Source organism: Drosophila sechellia, chromosome 3L, assembly GCF_004382195.2.
Source record: "Drosophila sechellia strain sech25 chromosome 3L, ASM438219v1, whole genome shotgun sequence".
In the NCBI taxonomy this organism is placed as follows: domain Eukaryota; kingdom Metazoa; phylum Arthropoda; class Insecta; order Diptera; family Drosophilidae; genus Drosophila; species Drosophila sechellia.
This window is the reverse complement of record NC_045951.1, coordinates 21,480,493-21,499,182: the sequence shown is the minus strand read 5'-3', so window position 1 is coordinate 21,499,182 and position 18,690 is coordinate 21,480,493. Positions and strand designations below refer to the sequence as shown.

The window sequence follows — 18,690 nt, the reverse complement described above, 5'->3', positions numbered from 1 at the left end:
TGCCCCGCTCAGATTTTACTGATTTTGAGTATTTTAACAGTCCTACTCCCACATCCTTTAGCACTGGCAATTGACTTCGGATGGCCACAAATGAATCGCCTGATTGTCTCCATTGATTCCCTGCATATCCTGCGCAAAGGTGCCGCAGAACTTCATTCCGCCCGATAATCAGCCGCATTTATATGCCAGTCGGGCACAAAGGTCGCCGGCAGGAGCGTCAGCGGCAGCTGCCGACATTTAAAATGAACATAAATTAAATCATAAATTGCAACAATTTCCGGTAAAAACATTTACGAAGGGAAATCGCGAAAATGGCCGGGTGATGGCAAGGGAAAAGGGCGACTCGAGAAGAAAGTCGGCAGAAATGTGCTGGGGAAATCGAAAGGGAAATTGTTTTTCAATGGCTGGCAAATAATTATTGTTGTGGAAAGTCACTGCCAACGCCCCACCCCGTTCGTCCTTTCACCTCGCGCCCTTGAGTCTGCTCCATCAAAATCCAATTAAAAGTCAAACTAAAAGTATCTTAGTGTCGATGGCCAGCTGTTGTTGACAGCTTGTTTTGGCCGATGATTGGCCAGTTGGCTTTCCCACCTAGCCTGGCCCATTGTTTAACCCACTCGTAAAGGTGTCGCCTGTCATCATGCACATAAAACAGGAGCAAAAACAGAAAAACCAACCCGGGAATCCAAGTTCCCAGCGGAGCAGCATTGTGCTCAGTAGTATGCGCTTTTTATATTATTTTGGCGGTACGTAGGAATACGTAGTGAAAAGATCTGGAAAACAAAATGTTTACAACTTATCAAAGCATATCCTTGATGGATTCCTTGATTTACACAGAATGTTTTTTATTTTGAAAATATATTATTAAATTAACGTTTCACACTGAACCGAACTTCTTAATATATTTGTCCAGGTATATATTAATGTCTTATGTAACTATTTCTTCTGTTCATGCGGGACTTCCGCTAGTGAACTTGCATAGCCTGAGGAGCGTGTCGCCCGAGGACCCATCACACTTCCATGAGCAGCGTCATATCGCCACCGACGATTGCCCTTGTCCTTGCATCCACCTATTGTCCTTGCCCAACATACCCGTTGTCGCGGGCCCTAAGGTGCATTGTTTATGTGCTTTGGCCCGGTAAGTGGGTTTCTGATTGCGGAAATTAGCTGGTTCCAGGTCGTTGTCTCAGCCGAACCGAGTGGAGGTCCTGCCGGGTGGCGCCATGTTTTCTTTCCATTTGATGGATATGCATGCAAACGTGTGGCCCAACTGCTGTTGCACTTGCTCATCCTAAACAGAAGCCAGATGGCTGGGGTTGGGTTGCTTTGGCTGGCTTTGGTTTACGTCGCTGCGGTTAGCGGTATTTAAGGTTTTGCGGTTATTAAAAGTGTCAAAAGCGTGCAAATAACGATGACAGCAACACGAGAAATTTCCGTACTATGTGTGTGGAGTGTGGAGTGGGTTGTGGTAGTGTGAAGTGGAAGTGAGTAATGCTATCCTGGTGTCGGTGTTGTGACCAAGGCTGCTAAGGATCCAGCTTTTGTGCGGAGATCGCCCGCTTGGACTGATTCTGATGCTGAGTCTTTTCGCTAAGATTATTTGGCAGATTTAAAATCAGATTTATGTTTTCTTACAAAGAATTCTTAATATTTTTATAAGCACTATTTTATTGTTTTTTTTTTAAGTTGATGTGTTGATGCTTGCTGGTATAATATTATAAGTTAATTAAAGTTTTTGTACCCCTGTAGGACTTGTTCTACACAAAGATGAAACGAGTAGTTTTAATACAAAACTTATCCACTGATAATTTTCCATCAAATGTAATGAAATAGCTTAGAGGTTCCCTTCCCGCGCATTCATTTTCCCCCTTCAACTCCATACATTTTTAAGAGCGAAAAGTTGTACCAGATTTCCGAGTTCCGATGGCGCCGTGTGTGCTTTAGCACCCGGAATAGGCTCGAAATTGTGAATAGAATTGGGTCGGCGAGGCGCCGCAGGATGTGGATGTGGGGGCGGGAATTTCACGGGGTACCATTAAAATAGCTTTCAGTGTGGAGACTCAGCTGCATTCCCATTTCCATTTCAATTCCAATTCCGCTCGCATTTTTGCATCAACTTTAAGTGCCCCGCGAAGCTAAAAAGTAGTAAAGAGAGTAGTTATAAGCACGCATAAAGCGAACTTGGCTTCGGAATTCTGTGCGTCTGCTGCTTGCTTTGTAGCTCCCGATAATGTTGCCTACAAAGTATGCAATTAAAAGTCGTACAAAGTCGTACTCAAGGCTTTCGTCCTTATTTTAGCCGGCACTGGGCCAATAAAAAATCGCCTGCCAATCGCAAAGGGTACAGTGATAATGTAATAAGCTCCCTGCCCTTTGACCCTTATCCCAACCGCATGGCATACACATTTTTGAGAGCAAAACTTCCGGGGAACGGGGGCCGCAACCGCTGCTGATGAGATGCCTTTGACTGCAGCCTGCCAGGGCCGCGATGGCATATTGTAAGTGTCCCAAAACCCACTGCGCTCTCCACCCTCCTCCTCCTCCTCCTCCTTCTCTGCTCGGGGAAAATGCAAAAGAAAAGCGGTGAAAAGCAGCTGCCGCCGTCGCGTCCAAGCTGAGTGAGTGATGTGGCAACAATTTTTTATGCGTTTGCAGCCAACAGCCAGTACAGCACACTGAACATACAGTGGGGATTGGCTAGGGATTGAGGTGCAAATGGAGCGTGAAAAGAGCAGATCAACTGGAAAACCTGGAGGAAATTGCTGGTTTAGGTTTTAATGGACACACCAGAAACAAATGCTATTGAGGCGCAATATAAGTTACATTTAAACTTTAATCTTAAATGCAAACACAAAATTCGTAGTTTCCTAAAACTATCTCTAACTATACTTGCTTATTATTATCTATAAACTTATATTTATGCATTGTTGATCGTAACAATGGTTATTAAAATATTCGTGAAATATGATATTATTTTCTATTAAAATGTTCTGTTTGTTTTCCATTTCTTTCAGAACACCTAAAGTAATTAAACAGTCCACCCATGACAATGTTCCCTGTACCTTATTTCGCTAAAATGTGTAAGCATCATCTTCTGTTATATCGCGCACAGACACACGAGTTCTAAAGCAGAAATTAAAATCTTAGCACAGAAAATTATGCACATTGAGTCGACAGAACCAGCTTAAACAGACGAAAAGTTCAGGGTCTAATTGAAGAGCCCGCACATGAATTGGATGATTAATGAATGATTTATGCGCTGGAAAGTGTGTCGTAATTAGCATATTATGCAAATCGGGGAAACCAGCAGAAAAACTGACCAGAAAGCTTCCGTTTTCGGATAAACGGAGCCGGAGGTCTTGTCAGTCGGCTTGTGTTTTCAATTAACATGCACCACGCTCCATTTGCTTCACGCCCTAAGCCGAAAGTGCTTTCTTAGCCCTCATAAGTAGGCAGGCCAGTCACCTCTGTTTGCTTTCACGTTCAGTTGAAAGTGAACTAATATTGAGTTACTGCTTTGTGGTAGTTCAAATCTTTCCAGTTGCTAGACAAATTTGAAAAATTCCTGCAGCTGCTAATTTGTATCTCCGTTGCGGTTGAGTGGCCAGAGTCTAACCAAATCCACCGAACTATCCATCCGATCCTGCTCAGTGACGGCGGCACGTACTGTTGGCCGGGAAGAAGTCAGTTGAGAACCCAGAGTCGCATTCCTAACCGGCCTTGGCATATCCCATTATTATGCAAACCGCAGCTCGAACTTTCCTTTACAGTTCTTTACTTTCCTTTGCTCCGACTTTGAATGCTGCGAGTGTTTTTTGGCTCTTAAAATAATTTTCATCACGCCCGCTGATTGATTGATTGGTGGATGAATGTCTCCAGCCCCTTTCGGGGCATTCAATTAAGCGAATGCATTAAAATGTATATGCATCGGGAAGGCAGATCGAATGGAAAGCCAGAAATTGTGCATACCAAATGAAAATACCGAATTGAAATGATTTCCTCTTGATCGAATTCATTGTTATTGTGTTCGTTAAGAGTTTATAATGGCATTTTGTGCCACGGAGGCAGCTTTCCGAACCAATTAGGGGGCACTTCAACGAGTCCACGATGCGTATGCGTTATGGAATCGAAATTACCGCAATTAGTTGAATAGTTTTATTGGGCGCATACTTGGCATATACTAAATAAATACTCACTTGGCCTGCGAATGCCTTTAAAAACAAAACCTATTGTTTCTGTGCGGCAGCGGGGCGTGTACGTAATTTAAAATGGGAAGCTAATGGATGGGCTTGGATATTTATTGGCAGAACGATTGAGGCCCAGCGTGTGCCGAGCTCCCCGTGGAAAGCACAAGCAGACTTATTCATTAAATCACTGGGCATATTAATGCAGATGAGCCCAAGCAACTTGCAACTTAATTTGTATATTTAATTATTTTTCAATTACCATTTTAATTGATTTATGCGACAACATCATTTACAATTCCGCTGCCATGTCGCAACGTTTCGTATCGGGGTTTAATGTGTCATTTCAATTCGGTGGCCAAACATCTTCGGGTGGACAGCGTAAATCATTGCCAATTTAATTGAAAAGATTAAACATTAAAAATATCAATATTTCATTGATTACATTGCCGGGCTTAACTGCATTAATTTTGATTGCTCACTTCCAATTTTCTTTAATGTATTTTTTGCGGCTATATAAAAGGAAAATAAAATGTCACAGTTTCCCCGACTAACACATATTTTCAATCAGATAGGAACCCGCTGGTTCTGTGCATAAAGATAAATTAATCTGTTTGGGCATATGCCCACTTTATTTGCCTAAATACCCAAGAGATTTCGGTGATTTATCGATTAGGATCTTTGAACAATTTTTACACCAATTACTCGTAGAGTAAGAGGTTGTAATAGAATTGCTAAAGTTTATGTAACAGGTAGAATGAATCCCATATATAAAAGTAGAGAACGTGTAAACGTGTACTTTTACGCCCACACTTTTAAGAAATGTTTGGATTTTTTTCATTTTAATATTTGACTTGGCCACGCCCCCTCTATAGCCCAAAGCTGGCACGCCCACACTTTTAAAAATGTTTTGAATTTTTTCATTTTAATATTTGACTTGTGTATTTCTATCGATATGCCAAAAACATCTTGACCACTAATTGTCGGGAAAGTGTCAGGCTCCTTACTTTTAAAATTGTTTGTTATTGTTTTCATTTTTATATTTGTCTCGCCGACTTATTTCGATATGACACGTCCCCCCAACGCCCACAAACCCCTAAAACTGTCACATCCACAATTATGAACATTTGTATCGATGCGCCAAAACGGGTATCAGATAGTCGAGGAAATCGACTATAGTTTCCTCCCTTCCTCCAATTCAAATTATTCATATTTTCTGCTTGAATAACTTAGAAATATTTTTGTATTCACTCTTTTGCACAGATTTCTTTAAAATGTGGGAATACAAATAAATTCAACAAGACCTTAAAGAGTTTCTCGCCGCCTTGGCAGACAAGCAGCAAAATACAAAGTTGTGAATTATTAAAAACGCTTTTAGAGTTGTTCGAGTCCTGAAACGTCTTTTACTAAACGATGCCGGGTTGTAGCTGAGGTGCAGGTCACATGTTCATATACGTTGGCATATATTTACTTGTATATTTATGTACAGCAACATATGCACGTGGATTCGTATCTGTGTCAAAGTCTTATTGAAATTTTCATGAGGCGGCAGTCCGAGCAGATAATGTGGCCTGCCTTTTGATTAGATTTTATGTAAATACTTTCTGGGCAACGAACCCCAAAGATGGAGCGCCGCGCTCGGGGGCTGGAAGGAGCCACCAGCCACCGCAGACCGGAAAAATCAAATAAATATATAATCATGAGGTTGGCGCGAAAGTTAGCCGCGCTTTTCAAATTGGTATAAATGCGGCACGCTTTGGGACAAAAGCACTCGCTGGGTCGCAGACCCCGGGGGCGTATAGCCGGGATTTTCAGCATGCGATTGTGCTAAGTCTGTTACTTAAAAGCCGCAACATGAAATAAAATAATAATCATGCTCACGCTGTTGAGTTCGCAGCCTCCCAAGAAAGATTCCGGCACCCGCAGAACCGCTTTTCCGCAAGAAGTTTTAGGTGGCACGCACTCGGGAGCTGTGCCGTTTAATTAATTAAAGGTGTTCAAATAACACACGGCGTGGCACTTGGGAAACCTTCATTCTTTTTCCCTAATACACACATGCTCTTTTTTGGCATTCCCAGTGTGGATTGCCTTTTTTCCTTGGCATAGGTAATGGGCGAAGTTTTTTTTTTTTTGGGATTACGGAAGGAATGCGAGCGAGGAAAATGTGTGGGAGATTTAAAAATCTGATTTCTTAGGTTCTGTCTTTAATGAAAGTGGGTTCTTTGAAGAATATTGATTGATTTATAATTGTAATGTGCTGCCGAACTTGATAGAGGTTCAAAGAAGAAATATGCTGTGACACTTTTTTATTTTTTCTTTGAAAAAGTGTCAAATTTGGGCTGTGTGTCTTTTGTTTTGGAAGTTTTCTTGTTTTTTGTTTTTTTTGTAATTAAAGATGTTTACTTTCGCTATAGTATAACGTTTAGTTAAGATACATGATTGATGTTGGTCATTTGGTTAAGATAAGTTACTAGAATTCGTTTAAGTTACGACATTATTAAACTAAAATTTGGAAAATTATGTTTAGTTTGTAGGGCTATATTATTAGTATTTGATATCTATTTTTAAATAAATAACAATTTCTTGTCACTTCTTATAAAATATTTGGAATATCCTTAATCCGCAATTAAGCTGGTGTTTTGCCTTACCTGCTTTTATCAGTTATTAATTTTGGGTGAAGCCTTACGACTTTCTTTTAGTTTTCCTGCCACTGCCACAACACCTTGTCGCTTTGAGTTGCAATGGCCGTAAACATTTTGTGGCACACTTCATTTGAATATGCCTGAGTGGACTGCAAGTTATAATTGTTTGCAATTTATTTATTACACAAGAACGAATTCTGTTAATTGGTTTGGCCCGTCGTTAGCAAAGCTCATTTGAGAAATTTCGGTTTGGTTTCGGTTGCTTTGCCACGCCAACGGAGCCCAGGAAACTTTTTCACCAGAACTTTATGGTTCGCCCTCTTTTCCTGTGCGTAATGAATCGATGAAGATCGAGAGACAATCGAATCGAATCGAATTCAATTTGCGTTGCCTGCGTCGGAAAGTTGTTGTTGGCTGGTAAATTGTCACTTGAACTTTGCGGGAAACTCTGAGCTGCCAGCTTCTAATACCGCATCACGAAAGATGGAAGAGCTCGTATATATCGACGCCGCCTGCTTCCGCCACTCGCGTCCACACCCAACGCCAATTCGCACGGAACTGAAGGCGAGCGGTCCGTCCTTAAACTTCAGCCACCCGCAACAGTTCGCCTCTTTGTCGGCTCCCCTTTTCGGCCGGGCCGAAACAATTCGGGTCGGAACGAGTGGTCCGCGTCGGCAAAGCAGGGCAACGCCGCTCTCTTAACGATTCTCTCTTAGTTGCCAAACTGTTGATTCAGCACGGGCCCAAAAATACTTAGTACATTTTGAACGCATCAAAAACAAATTAAAATCATTTACATTTCCCTCTGACTTTTGTGATCTAATGACATATTTATTGTATATAATATATATTTAATATCTAGTCATGTTCACTTAACACCTACAAATGGTCTTAAGGGAAGAAGGACTGTCAATATTAGCCTCTGCTATCATAAAACTGCAACTTCATTATGGAAAAAAATGTTGATAAGGGCAGAAAATTCGATTCAATCGATTATTATTAAAATTGCAATCTCATCGGACATCGACAATCCAGTTATGTAGACAGTTTGTAAAAACTAAAATGTTGCTTGAATAAAATTAAAGCCGAGTGTCTTAAAAAGTAATAGGTTGACGCCTCAAAATAGGACAGCATTCCCGCTGCAAACGGAGAATTTCGAACTCGTTTCTTCACTTTCACTTCTTGACGCACTTTCGGTCTGTGTCCTGGGAAAATGGCATTTACATGGAGAATCGTGCCAAGGAGACAGCTGCAAGAAGTGGCAATTCGCATCACAGATTCATGGCAGGATGATGAGCACGAGAAGAAGGGCTGTGGTTATTCGCACACTCCGTTTCGCAATGATACAATAATTTTCTGTAGCTCCTGCTGCTCCGGTTATTGTTCTTGCAGCTTGAGCTGGCTGCAGGCAGGAAACTCAATTATCTTGGAGCATGAGTCTGAAAAAGATGAGCAGCGTACCAGGATTATTTGAAAGCTGCAACCCTTTGGCCAGCCGGTTATAGACTAGGTCCCAGTTGTTGTGGGTCGCCTCGTGCTGAGCCATGTTGACCGCACCTCCTCCCTGCTGATGTCAATTAAAGTTTCAGAAGTTGCATGTCGCATCAAATTATCCTGCACACAGGCACACATTGGAAACAGCTACGGTGTTTATGCCATTAACTTTTCACGCATTTTTTGTTTATCACGAATTCAGGTAGGATGCGTGAAAACGGAGCCGGAACTTCTGGTTAAAGGAAAACAAGTCAGACAAGTCCGTTGGAAATTACTCTTCCCTATTAATTTTAACAACTGCAAATGAATATATGTACTTTATGCACTTTTTCGCCTTTAAATCTTACTTTTCCACTTGTTAACTACCAGAGTAATAAGTCAAATTGTTACCTTTACGTAAACGTCCAAACCAAATAAGTCTTGAATTTGGGCTGTGATTTGAATTGATGCCTTCAATTATCGCGAAGCCTCATGGCATAAACGTAGTAAGGGACAAAAAATAAATGACTAACTTTGCGAGAGTTCCTGCCGAATAATAAAGCCAAGTGGGCTCTTAGCAGATGAACAGGGCGGGGTAGGGACCGTTTTTCATCATAAACACCGACAGTCCGTCAGAGCATGTCCAACACATTTAAGTGTGTGATTCACATGGTGCTAGCTGTTTTTCAGACAAAGCCTTGACTCACCTTAAAACACACACTTACAAGAGTCTGTGTTTACGGGCCAGGAAAATTTGCATACCCTTCCCACATGGAAATGGAAAATGAACAAATGCGAAATGGAAAATGAAAATAGCAGTCGCTCTTTGGGAAACCCAACAAACACACTCTTGCAAAGAACACATATATTGTGATTTTTTTGAAAGTGAAAGCATTCATGCAATCCATGAACAAAAAACTTTTTGAGCATGCAGTTTAGGCAGTCTATGAAACTTTTAGATGCCCAGATAAATATTTTTGGGCTAAAACTAACTAAAATTTCTATATAATCTTCAAATCCAGCATTTAAAAATCAAGTCCATCACTTCTCTAAATTTCTGCGTGGTTCTGATTTCAGTGAATCCAGTGTTATATTAACAGTTCACTGGTTACCAGAGAAGAATTTATGTAGAACGTAGAACCCGGAAACAATTTCCTTAATTTGACCCGAATGGAAAATCCACAAATTATTTCACATTTCACTTTGACTGTCAACCCCCAACAAATAATAATTTATCTTCGAGCGCAAAAAATGGAAAATGAAAAGTTGCAAATTACAATGGCTCGGATCGATAGTTGGCCAATATGCAGTGTGCATATGCATTCTATATCCCCGTGCGGATATATCCAGTATCTTGTCCCAGCTTAACTGTTGTTGCCATCCGATTGTGTTTGTAGTTGTTTATGGCACAAATGAATTGGCATCTTTCGAATACTTTCGGTTTGGCTGCCCTGCGGAGGATTTCCACGCTCCCCCTTTCCTTTCCTTCTGCCAGTCCATTTCCATTTCCGACTTTTCCCGGTGCCGCTCTTTTTCACTGCATAATCGCCAGAGATGTTCGCCTGTTTGTTTGCTATTCTGTTTTCGGGCTCGTCTATGTGTTGGTATGTATCTGTGTGTGCGTTCTGGCAATGCATTGAACCAGAAATATGTAGATATGCCAATGAGTTCCTTTCATTCTGGGCCCTCTTTGTGTGCCATTTGCCATTTGTGCGAGGGGCTACCAGTTTCTGTCCAAGGTTATAGGACCACTTTCCCCTTTCAGTACGAGTTAGAATAAGGTGGATTAAGCCTTACTTAATTATTTAGTTTCACGCTCTTATCGATTTATACTAACCTTACCTAACAATTTACCTGTCAATTCTACAGAGGGTCCTTCAATTTCACGGAATTACTGCTGAAATTGCTCATAACATTGCGTTTAAAGGTCAACTGTATATTAAGAGATGACCAACGGTCAACCTGAGGGTCGAAATTTCGATTACTTTCGAAGTAAAATAATATAGCACTGACACTCCCGTTGATATCGGTAAAACATATGTACATTTAAATAGCCCAACTACTTAGTTAATTTCGCAAACACTCTGCCCTTTTCAAATGGAGATATCGCAGTGCCGACAAATCTTGATTCATTTGATGAATGTGGACCCAACGATTCCGCTTTTGTGGCTGCGGAATCCCATGAAAGATTAGCCACGAGAATGTTGGGAGTCGCTCCTGCGGCTTCCTTTAATTATGCGAACAGGGATTTTTTCGACTCTCTTCTTTTGTACGGCTTGTGGCTCGTGGCCCACGAAACGCTGAAGTTGATGGCAGTTCGTTTAAGGAATGCCATTTGGCCTGAATGCAATAAAACAATTTAATTAAATTTTATGTGATCCCGGAGAGAGCAAATGAAAGCGAATAAAGCACAATAATCTCGTGGCTGATGGCACATATTCTGGGCACCCAGACCGCCCTTGGATTTTGCCTATCTTTATGAGGCAATTATGAGCTTAATGGTGTGTCTAAGTCGAAGGCGTCTCCATATTCGCCCCATGTCCTTTCAATTTGCCACAAACTGTCACACATCATCGGGAGAGAAGCCCCTTCCCGCCTGATCTGTTCCATGGGTCATTTAAAAACTTTGGCTTTAAGCAACTGTTTGCCGAATATTTCAGACCACCCTTGGTCCTGTACGTTTCTGATTTATGCATGTGTTTAAAATGCTTAGCCGGTGCATAAATCGTTGGCAAAGTTTCGCCTGGGTCAGGCTCGTCCGCATCTCACAAGTCCCAGCCACTTTGGCTAGGCCATCCATCCGGAGCTCTTCCTGTTTTGGGCTCATTGACCACTATTCTGTTTGTGTTTATGTTCTGGCCTAGAAATTTCCTTTGTTTGCTGATTGAAATTGACTTTCAAGGGGCGCCAGTTGGGCTACTGAAGGAAGGAGCCGCAGTAAATTGAGGTATGGCACATCTTCTTGCTGTGTCATTGAAAAGGTCAAGAATCCATGGCTGATGTGCCGGATTCGAGATGATTCAACTAATTTGTCTGTTATGATCCAGAGCAAGAATTTATTCATATCACTCATATTACATATAAAAAAGTGGCCAAGGCCGAAATTTGACATCATTGGCCAATCTGTTGTTAACTTTATTTTTTTTTTATAAAAACCAGATCATTACTAATTACGAATAGATATTTGTAAATACCATTGACTAAATAAGAAAAAAATTGAAATGAGAACAAGAAATTACAGCAACCAGAGCATCAGCAAGAAACATGACCATCAGATTCTATAATTAAATTCGCTGTTATCCTTATTATTCCTTAACTTGATTTTGCAAGCTATAAGTTTCCTTGCACTTGGCAATTAATACTTGTGTCGAACGCACTTCATCCGGAATCAATCACAAGGATGCCTGTATATTGAATGGAACTTATCTTATTCAAATGTTAGTCTCTGTCCTTATTCGGTTGTAAGTCCAAGCTCACTTGACCAATGCCCGACCATGATTATGGGAAAATAACAAGCATACGCCAGGTGTAACTGGAATGGCTGTTGGATGTGGCTAGTACTCGTAAGCCGTTTTTGCAAGGGGATTGTGAATTCCAAGGGTACTCCGGGTTAGTTCATAAACAAAGCCAATTAACAGCGGTAACAGCCTCCTCTTGCAGCTCAAGATGTCCAATACGAGAGGCTTTACTGCCATATCCTGGCAACTAATCTCTGCACTACTCCTTCCATATTGATTGCCCAGAGTTTGACAGGCACGTAGAAACACAGGAAAATGAGTTCGGTCAGAAAGTGGAGGGAAATACAAAAAGTTCAAGTTGAATTAGTCCTGATTTCGATTCGTGCGGCACGTTTCTTCGGTTTGTTTTCTTTAACGCGTTTCTAGTTCTTATTTGTTTTACTAATTTTTGGACTTTTCTTGCGAAGTCAAGAAAAAAGCATTTAAATTGAATCTAAAACCGTCACAACGCCGTCACGACCTTTACTTATAGGCAATGGGCATTTATGCAATTTTAAAAGTTATTATTATTAAGCACTTTGTGAGCTACAAAGAACCCTTGATTTTAGCTAGAAGTTAAAACCGCAGGATACATTTGCGACCCTTTAAATGCCCGTCTGTTCGTCTAGTCTCTCAGTTTTAAAGCTTTCCGCATAACTATTTCCTTTATAAGTCTATTCCTATGAGTCTGACCTACGTAATGAAACCATAAAAAATTTTGGTTTTAACTCGATCAAAATCGGACGACTATATCATATACTAGCTATTGATCATTTTAATGTTTAATTTAGCTTCGACTTGCCGATTTCTCTTCCGTTTGAATGTTCTGCTTTTATTGTGGATGCAGACTGCATCCCGAATGTGAAAAACTGATGGGAATAAATTAAATTATCTGGTTAAAAGAAGTTAAAAGCATTAAATATACCGTAAGGCACCATGAAATGTCAGCAGCCTAATAGATTTAGCTCCACCCAATTACATAGCACGCAGTGAATGAATGTGCCGCGATCGTGAATATGAGCTCTTAGACCCTCTGGATTTGCTGCGCTATGAAGATCTCCCTGGCTCTCTTTTGCATCATCACGCTGATGATGCTGGTGTGCTGCTTCACTGTAGAAGTATCAATGGCGAGGACAAAAAAGTGTAAGCCCCCTCTTAAGTTGGCCCCAAAAAAAAATAAATGCCTTAAAGTCAAGCCGAAGAAGAAGCCTGGTGCCACAGGATCTACACCAGCAGCAGGCGCGGAGGCGACAACTGCAGCTCCTACCTAATAGATGGACCATTAATGGTCCAGCATGAACCAATAAACGGGAGCAGAATAGAATATTCGTCTCGACTTTTACTTTATATTTTAGTAAAAGGGTTTTCCCATTTGAGAGCTAGATTTTCAATGCGGTTCTTCCTATAGCAAACTAAAAAGGCCCGTCCACTGCGGCATCAAAGCATCATTCCAGTATCCGGTTGGATGGGGCATAGGAATAGGAATCGCAATAGGAGGCCACTCATATTAGCTGCTCCGGATCTCACATGTGTGGCACGCAGGGAAATAGAAATGCCACTGCAGTTCGGCTCCCTTGGGTCGCTCGCTTGCACTTCAAGGGTGGATTAGGGAATTTGAATTGATTGAATTTGAATTGCAGGGCACGAAAGGGCTGCTGCACATCTCGGGTGCGTTTATGGGAACTTGAGGCTTATTGCCACCCGATCCGTGCTCCAAACAGTTTGTCTGCTAGCCAGAACGTTCCTGTTCAGCAGCCTTCCGAGCTTAAATCCCCTTTCCGGATTAGTGGTCTGGCCTGTTGACTAAAAATATTTTATTTTTGCTGCTAGGAAGAGCGTTTAGTTCGTTGAAAATATTCAGGCTTAAATCCTTATGTTGAACTTGTCTATTTCTCGATAAAAGTGTTAAAAATCTGAAATTCAATTCTTAAAAATATAGTTTGAACGAATTCCTATTCCTTCGTTGTTTATCAGTCTAACACGAGAGAGAACGATTTAGTCGGGCTACTCGACTATCGGATACCCGTTACTCAGCTGGATAAAGAGTGCGGGAGGTAGAGGTATGATATAGACTAAGAATAAAATACTTTTTTCGAGGCTGATTTTGCTTAGTTTCTGTAGATTAAAATAATATGAAATGATTGATGTAATTTACACCAATTTAAAAGTAATCTAATAGAGCAATAGAGAAGAGTAAATCTAAAGACTTTACATTGCTTTTGTTCTTCCGGAACGAATTTTACTATATTTTACAAATTGGTCTTCCATATTTGCTAAAATATCCAGAAAATTTCTTATTTGTATGATCTTACTCACAAGGTAAAAACGGATTAAACCCCTCCAAAGTCAAGTTCAAGACTAACAAATATGGAAAACCGAACATGATTTAATAAATGTCCGTTTAAAAACTATTATTAAAATAAAACAAATGTGTGATTTACGATTTTGGCCTCAGTCTATACCTCCAGGCAATATCTATCACTGATCCTTTAAAATTAAGACTATTTATTCTTGGTCAAAATTTTACGTTACCTTGCTTTCTTTTATTCTCTCAAAATTATACTTCAATTAAATTCCCCGAAATGATTTCCATGGACCCCAACAATGAGGAGGCGTATTCCATCGTGGTCTTCGGAGCCTCAGGCGGATTGGCCAAAAAGAAAGTGTTTCCGGCGCTTTGGGCTCTCTTCCGGGAGAATCGGATGCCCCAGGGCACCAAAATATTTACCTTCACCCGGTCCCCGCTGCAGACAAAAACGTACCGGCTGCAGATTCTTCCTTACATGGAGCTGGACAAGCATCGGGACCCCACGAAGTACAACCTCTTTTGGACGACCGTGCACTGTGTGCAGGGCGAGTACGACAAGCCGGAGCACTACGTGGCGCTCACGGAGGCGATGGTCCACCAGGAGACAAAGCACAATCAGGTGCGCGCGAATCGGATCTTCTACCTGGCGCTGCCACCGATCGTGTTCGATCAGGTGACCCTCAATGTCAGTCGAAAGTGCAGCTCGACCACGGGCTGGAACCGAATCATAGTGGAGAAGCCCTTCGCACGGGACGACATCTCCTACAAGGCCTTCCAGACCTCGCTGTGCAACTGCTTCCGGGAGTCGCAGATTTACCTGATGGACCACCTCCTCAGCCGGCAGGTGATGCAGAACTTCTTTGCGCTGCGCTACTCGAACCACTTGTGGGGCGAGACCCTGAACCATCGCCACGTGGCGGCGGTGATGATATCCGTAAAGTGTGAGCTGCCGGTGTCGGTGAATCGGGCAGACTACTTTAATCAGTTCGGCATTATTCGCGACGTGATGACTAACCACATGATCCAGGTGCTGGCCATGTTGGCTATGGATCAGCCGTACGCCAACACTGCTGACGACCTGCGCGCCGAACGGCTGAAGATTCTTCGCCAGGTGCTAACTCCCAACATAGGCGATGTCGTCTTGGCCCAATACCGCAACAACCGGCGGGAGAGTGAACCCGCGAAGTGCGGCTACACGGAGCACACCTACATCCCGAAGGACTCCTTTACGCCCACATTCGCTCTGGTGGTGCTGCACATCAACAACCGCCGTTGGTCCGGAGTACCATTCATCCTGCGGGCGGGAAAGGCCTTGAACGACACAAAGTCGGAGGTGCGTATCCAGTACAAGGCGGTGGACTGCGAAACCTTCCCCAGCGACAGTACTGACATTCGAAACGAGCTGGTCCTGCGATCCTTCCCCACGGAAGAGGTCTTTATGCGCATGCGACTGAAGCGGCAGGGCGAGGATATCTGCCTTCGGGAGAGCGAGATCAACCTGCGAGTGGATGATCGGGGACCGAAGGGACTCCAAGGACTGCCCGGCTACCTGCTCAACGTGTTCCAAGGCGACCAGACGCTCTTCATGCGCTCCGATGAGCAGTGCGAGATTTGGCGCATATTCTCACCCGTCCTAAACACCATCGATTCGGATCGTCCCCGCCCGTTGCACTATGACTTTGGATCACGGGGTCCTTTGCTGGCCTATCGCAAGGCCGAGCGCGCGGGCTTCGTCTTCTTTGCCACGGACGAGTGGCATCAGAGCGAAGAGACGTTAGAATATACGGTCAAGAAGAGCAAGCAGCTAATCGGACCCCACACCGCCCTCAAGCCAGTAAGGGATCCTCGGTCCAAGAGGCCGAGCTCCAATCCTTAGGCGTAATGATAGTTAAAGCTTCAACGAAAGTTTTTTAATTAAACAAGTGCAGTCTGCTGTGTTGCACCAGCTGGCCATCACTTCACCTTGGCTGCCCAGTCCAACCCTTCACCGCTGTCCGTTCCATTCGGTTCTACTCCGTTCCGTGCTGCCATTGTTGCAGTTGTTGCCCATGTGGCCCATGTTGCCGGTGAGGATTTCGCCAAGAGGGGCGTAAACAACACGCATGCCTTGGCCATTGTCCTTTGCAGAAAGGAGTGCGAGGCACTAGAGTCTATGGTAACTACGAAATTCTCTATCAAATTTATATCTACTTATATTTGTACATACAAAATTGTTTTCAGTTTAATAAAAATTGTATTTAAAGGTAATACATTTAATTTTTTGTGCTGCTGTCTTAATGATCTTTTAAATCATTAATATTCTATACTTAAGTTCTATTTTATCCGCTGGTCGTATCTTTATTCCAATTAACCCAATTAAAGCAGATCATATTGTAAAAAGTGAAAGACTGCTGGTGCTAAGAATGTACATGTAAGCCCAAAAAGTCAATACACCAAACTCACTTTATACTTGTATTCGACATCCTTGCTTATTCAGAGGTCTTCGTCCCGGGCAGTTGGTCAGTTGTTGTTCAACTGGCAAGTTCTCGGTTTCGGAAAGTTTTCAATAACTATATAGCAGTTGATGAAAAAAGTGCACACACACATGAATTGCAAACTACGGTGGAAGAGAGTTTGCAATAGGAAGGAAAGTTACTCTGATTTCTTAAGCGCAACTTTGGCTAAGAAACTTTGAACTGCTCAATCACCAGTCTATGACTTCTTGTTTACCCCGTAATCTTTAGTGTGGTCACTTGCTCCTCATGAAGATGGCGATGATGCCGCGCTGATTCAGCAAATGTCGAATGTAAATCGCATTGTTAAATGCGAAATGGTAAATTGCATTGTTATCTTTGGCGTGCGTTTGCTCAAAAGATTTTCCTGCCACGCCATCGCGAGAATATTTTGAGACCACTTCCCCGTCTAGAATATGGTTCGTCCTTGTTGATTTTCCATGGCCTTTGTGGGCCACCCACGCATATGCTTTGTGTTATTTTCCTTTCTATCAGCTCGTCTTCCACGGTTTTTGCCAGCCCCGCTCCCTTTGGCAGCCAAAAAAGTCAAATAAAAAGATTTTCCTTTCCCCCAAAGATTTTGGCGCTGCGTCTGGGCTATGAGAATCATTAAAAACAATATTGTCCCTTTCAATTGAGATTGCCTTCGGAGTTTATTTATTTTATTTGCCATCCTCGTGCCGTTGGCGCTCCTTTCATATGGGACTTCTGCCGTTCTGGTTGGCTGCTTGTGATTGCCTATTTAATTTGCTATAAACATAAAGGGGACGGACGGGCGTCGTAAACCGATTAAATTATTTTGTGCTTATTTCGAAGAAGTAAGCAGGTTACCGAATTAACGCAGGTGCAACCTAATCCGGATTAGATGTGCTCAGATCATCGTTGCGTAACCCAAGCCGCCAAACGAAAGGCGTACCTAATCGACCCTGGAAACTAAAATTCGGGGAGAGAGGAGCAATCTTGGTGAATCTCTGGCATGGAATGGCTCCCCTTCTCGTTCTCCGTACACTCATATGACTGGCATCCTTCTACGTCCGCTTTGGGGTTTCGGATTCCACCATTTCACTTTTTAATACCCCACAAACAGGGGACCCAAACAAACACACCTGCGGGGGAGCAGGGCAGTGCAGGACGATAAAAAACGAGTCCTGGCTGCACACCTAGTACCTAGTGGCAAAAAGGATTTCGTGTTTGGAAACCGTAAAGTGAAATTAAAATGGCTCGGCAGTGCTGAGCTGACCAAAGTCCACCTTTTGGAAGGGCGATTTCTAGAGCGTGGGCCATGGACGCAGTTAAGGTGGTAAAGCAAATGGCCAGCGCGCTTACAAAACACGGGCAATCAAAAAATTGTAGTTAGTTGGCCATCGACTCATCCTTCGACACGGTTCATCCACATCCCGCCCACTCGTGGGTGTTCCGTATGTCAGTGGCGCTATCTTTACGGCTATTGCAACTGGTCCTCCAAAGAACCGATGGTCCGATGTTAGGATGGTCGGATGGTCGGATGGTCCTGTTCCTGACCAAGTTACAGCCACCTACAACGAGCGATTACAACCCGTGACACTCTACACAAGTTGTGGGCCAACATTTTGCGGTCTGGTTTGGAAGTGAAGTGAAGGAAAGGAAAGTACAGAAAAGGAAGGGAAAGATTCCCTGGTCAACATTTCAAATTGCTTAATTTAAAAGTGACTGGCAAAAAAGGAGCAACACGGCGTGATATAGGGTTGGGTAGTGGAGCGCAGGGATGTTGGGTTCTCGGGCGTGTGAAAAAATAGTTAGCTAAATGTTGACTAGCTCGGTAAAGGGACTTGTGGCTTTGGAGGTGTTTCTGGTTATGCTGCAGGTTTCGGTCTGCAACAAGCTCGTAATCAAAGCAAACGAATTGGGCAGATTTTCAACGCCTGTCTCGCCGAGGGATGTGTGATGAAAACCCAGAAATATGCTGGTGCAACATGAAATGGATGCGGATCTGAAGTCGGGATGAGTTGAGTTTTAGTTCGAATCGGACTGGAAGGGTGTGAAATAGTGGGATTTGAGTAGTGGGACCGTTGATGTGAGCCAGCGAAGGGGAAATGTGAGGCATGAGAACAACAT

The 18,690-nt window shown here is 42.7% G+C and overlaps 3 protein-coding genes across 3 annotated transcripts in view; 2 read left to right on the top strand and 1 right to left on the bottom strand.

Annotated features, from left to right (window-relative positions):
• Positions 1-7,369, bottom strand: part of LOC6616533 (tyramine/octopamine receptor) — a 36,289-nt gene extending 28,920 nt beyond the window's left edge. The window contains exon 1 of the mRNA XM_002040856.2: positions 6,833-7,369. The gene's annotated coding sequence lies outside the window, so the exon portion shown is untranslated. The remainder of the gene's footprint in view (positions 1-6,832) is intronic.
• A 5,420-nt stretch (positions 7,370-12,789) lies between these two features.
• On the top strand, positions 12,790-13,122 carry LOC116801119. The gene has a single exon (XM_032718841.1). The coding sequence runs from the start codon at positions 12,846-12,848 to the stop codon at positions 13,065-13,067; it is 222 nt and encodes a 73-aa protein (XP_032574732.1). The 5' UTR covers positions 12,790-12,845; the 3' UTR covers positions 13,068-13,122.
• A 1,135-nt stretch (positions 13,123-14,257) lies between these two features.
• Positions 14,258-16,309, top strand: LOC6616532 (glucose-6-phosphate 1-dehydrogenase). Its single transcript, XM_002040855.2, has one exon. The coding sequence runs from the start codon at positions 14,379-14,381 to the stop codon at positions 15,978-15,980; it is 1,602 nt and encodes a 533-aa protein (XP_002040891.1). The 5' UTR covers positions 14,258-14,378; the 3' UTR covers positions 15,981-16,309.
• Positions 16,310-18,690: the final 2,381 nt, after the last annotated feature.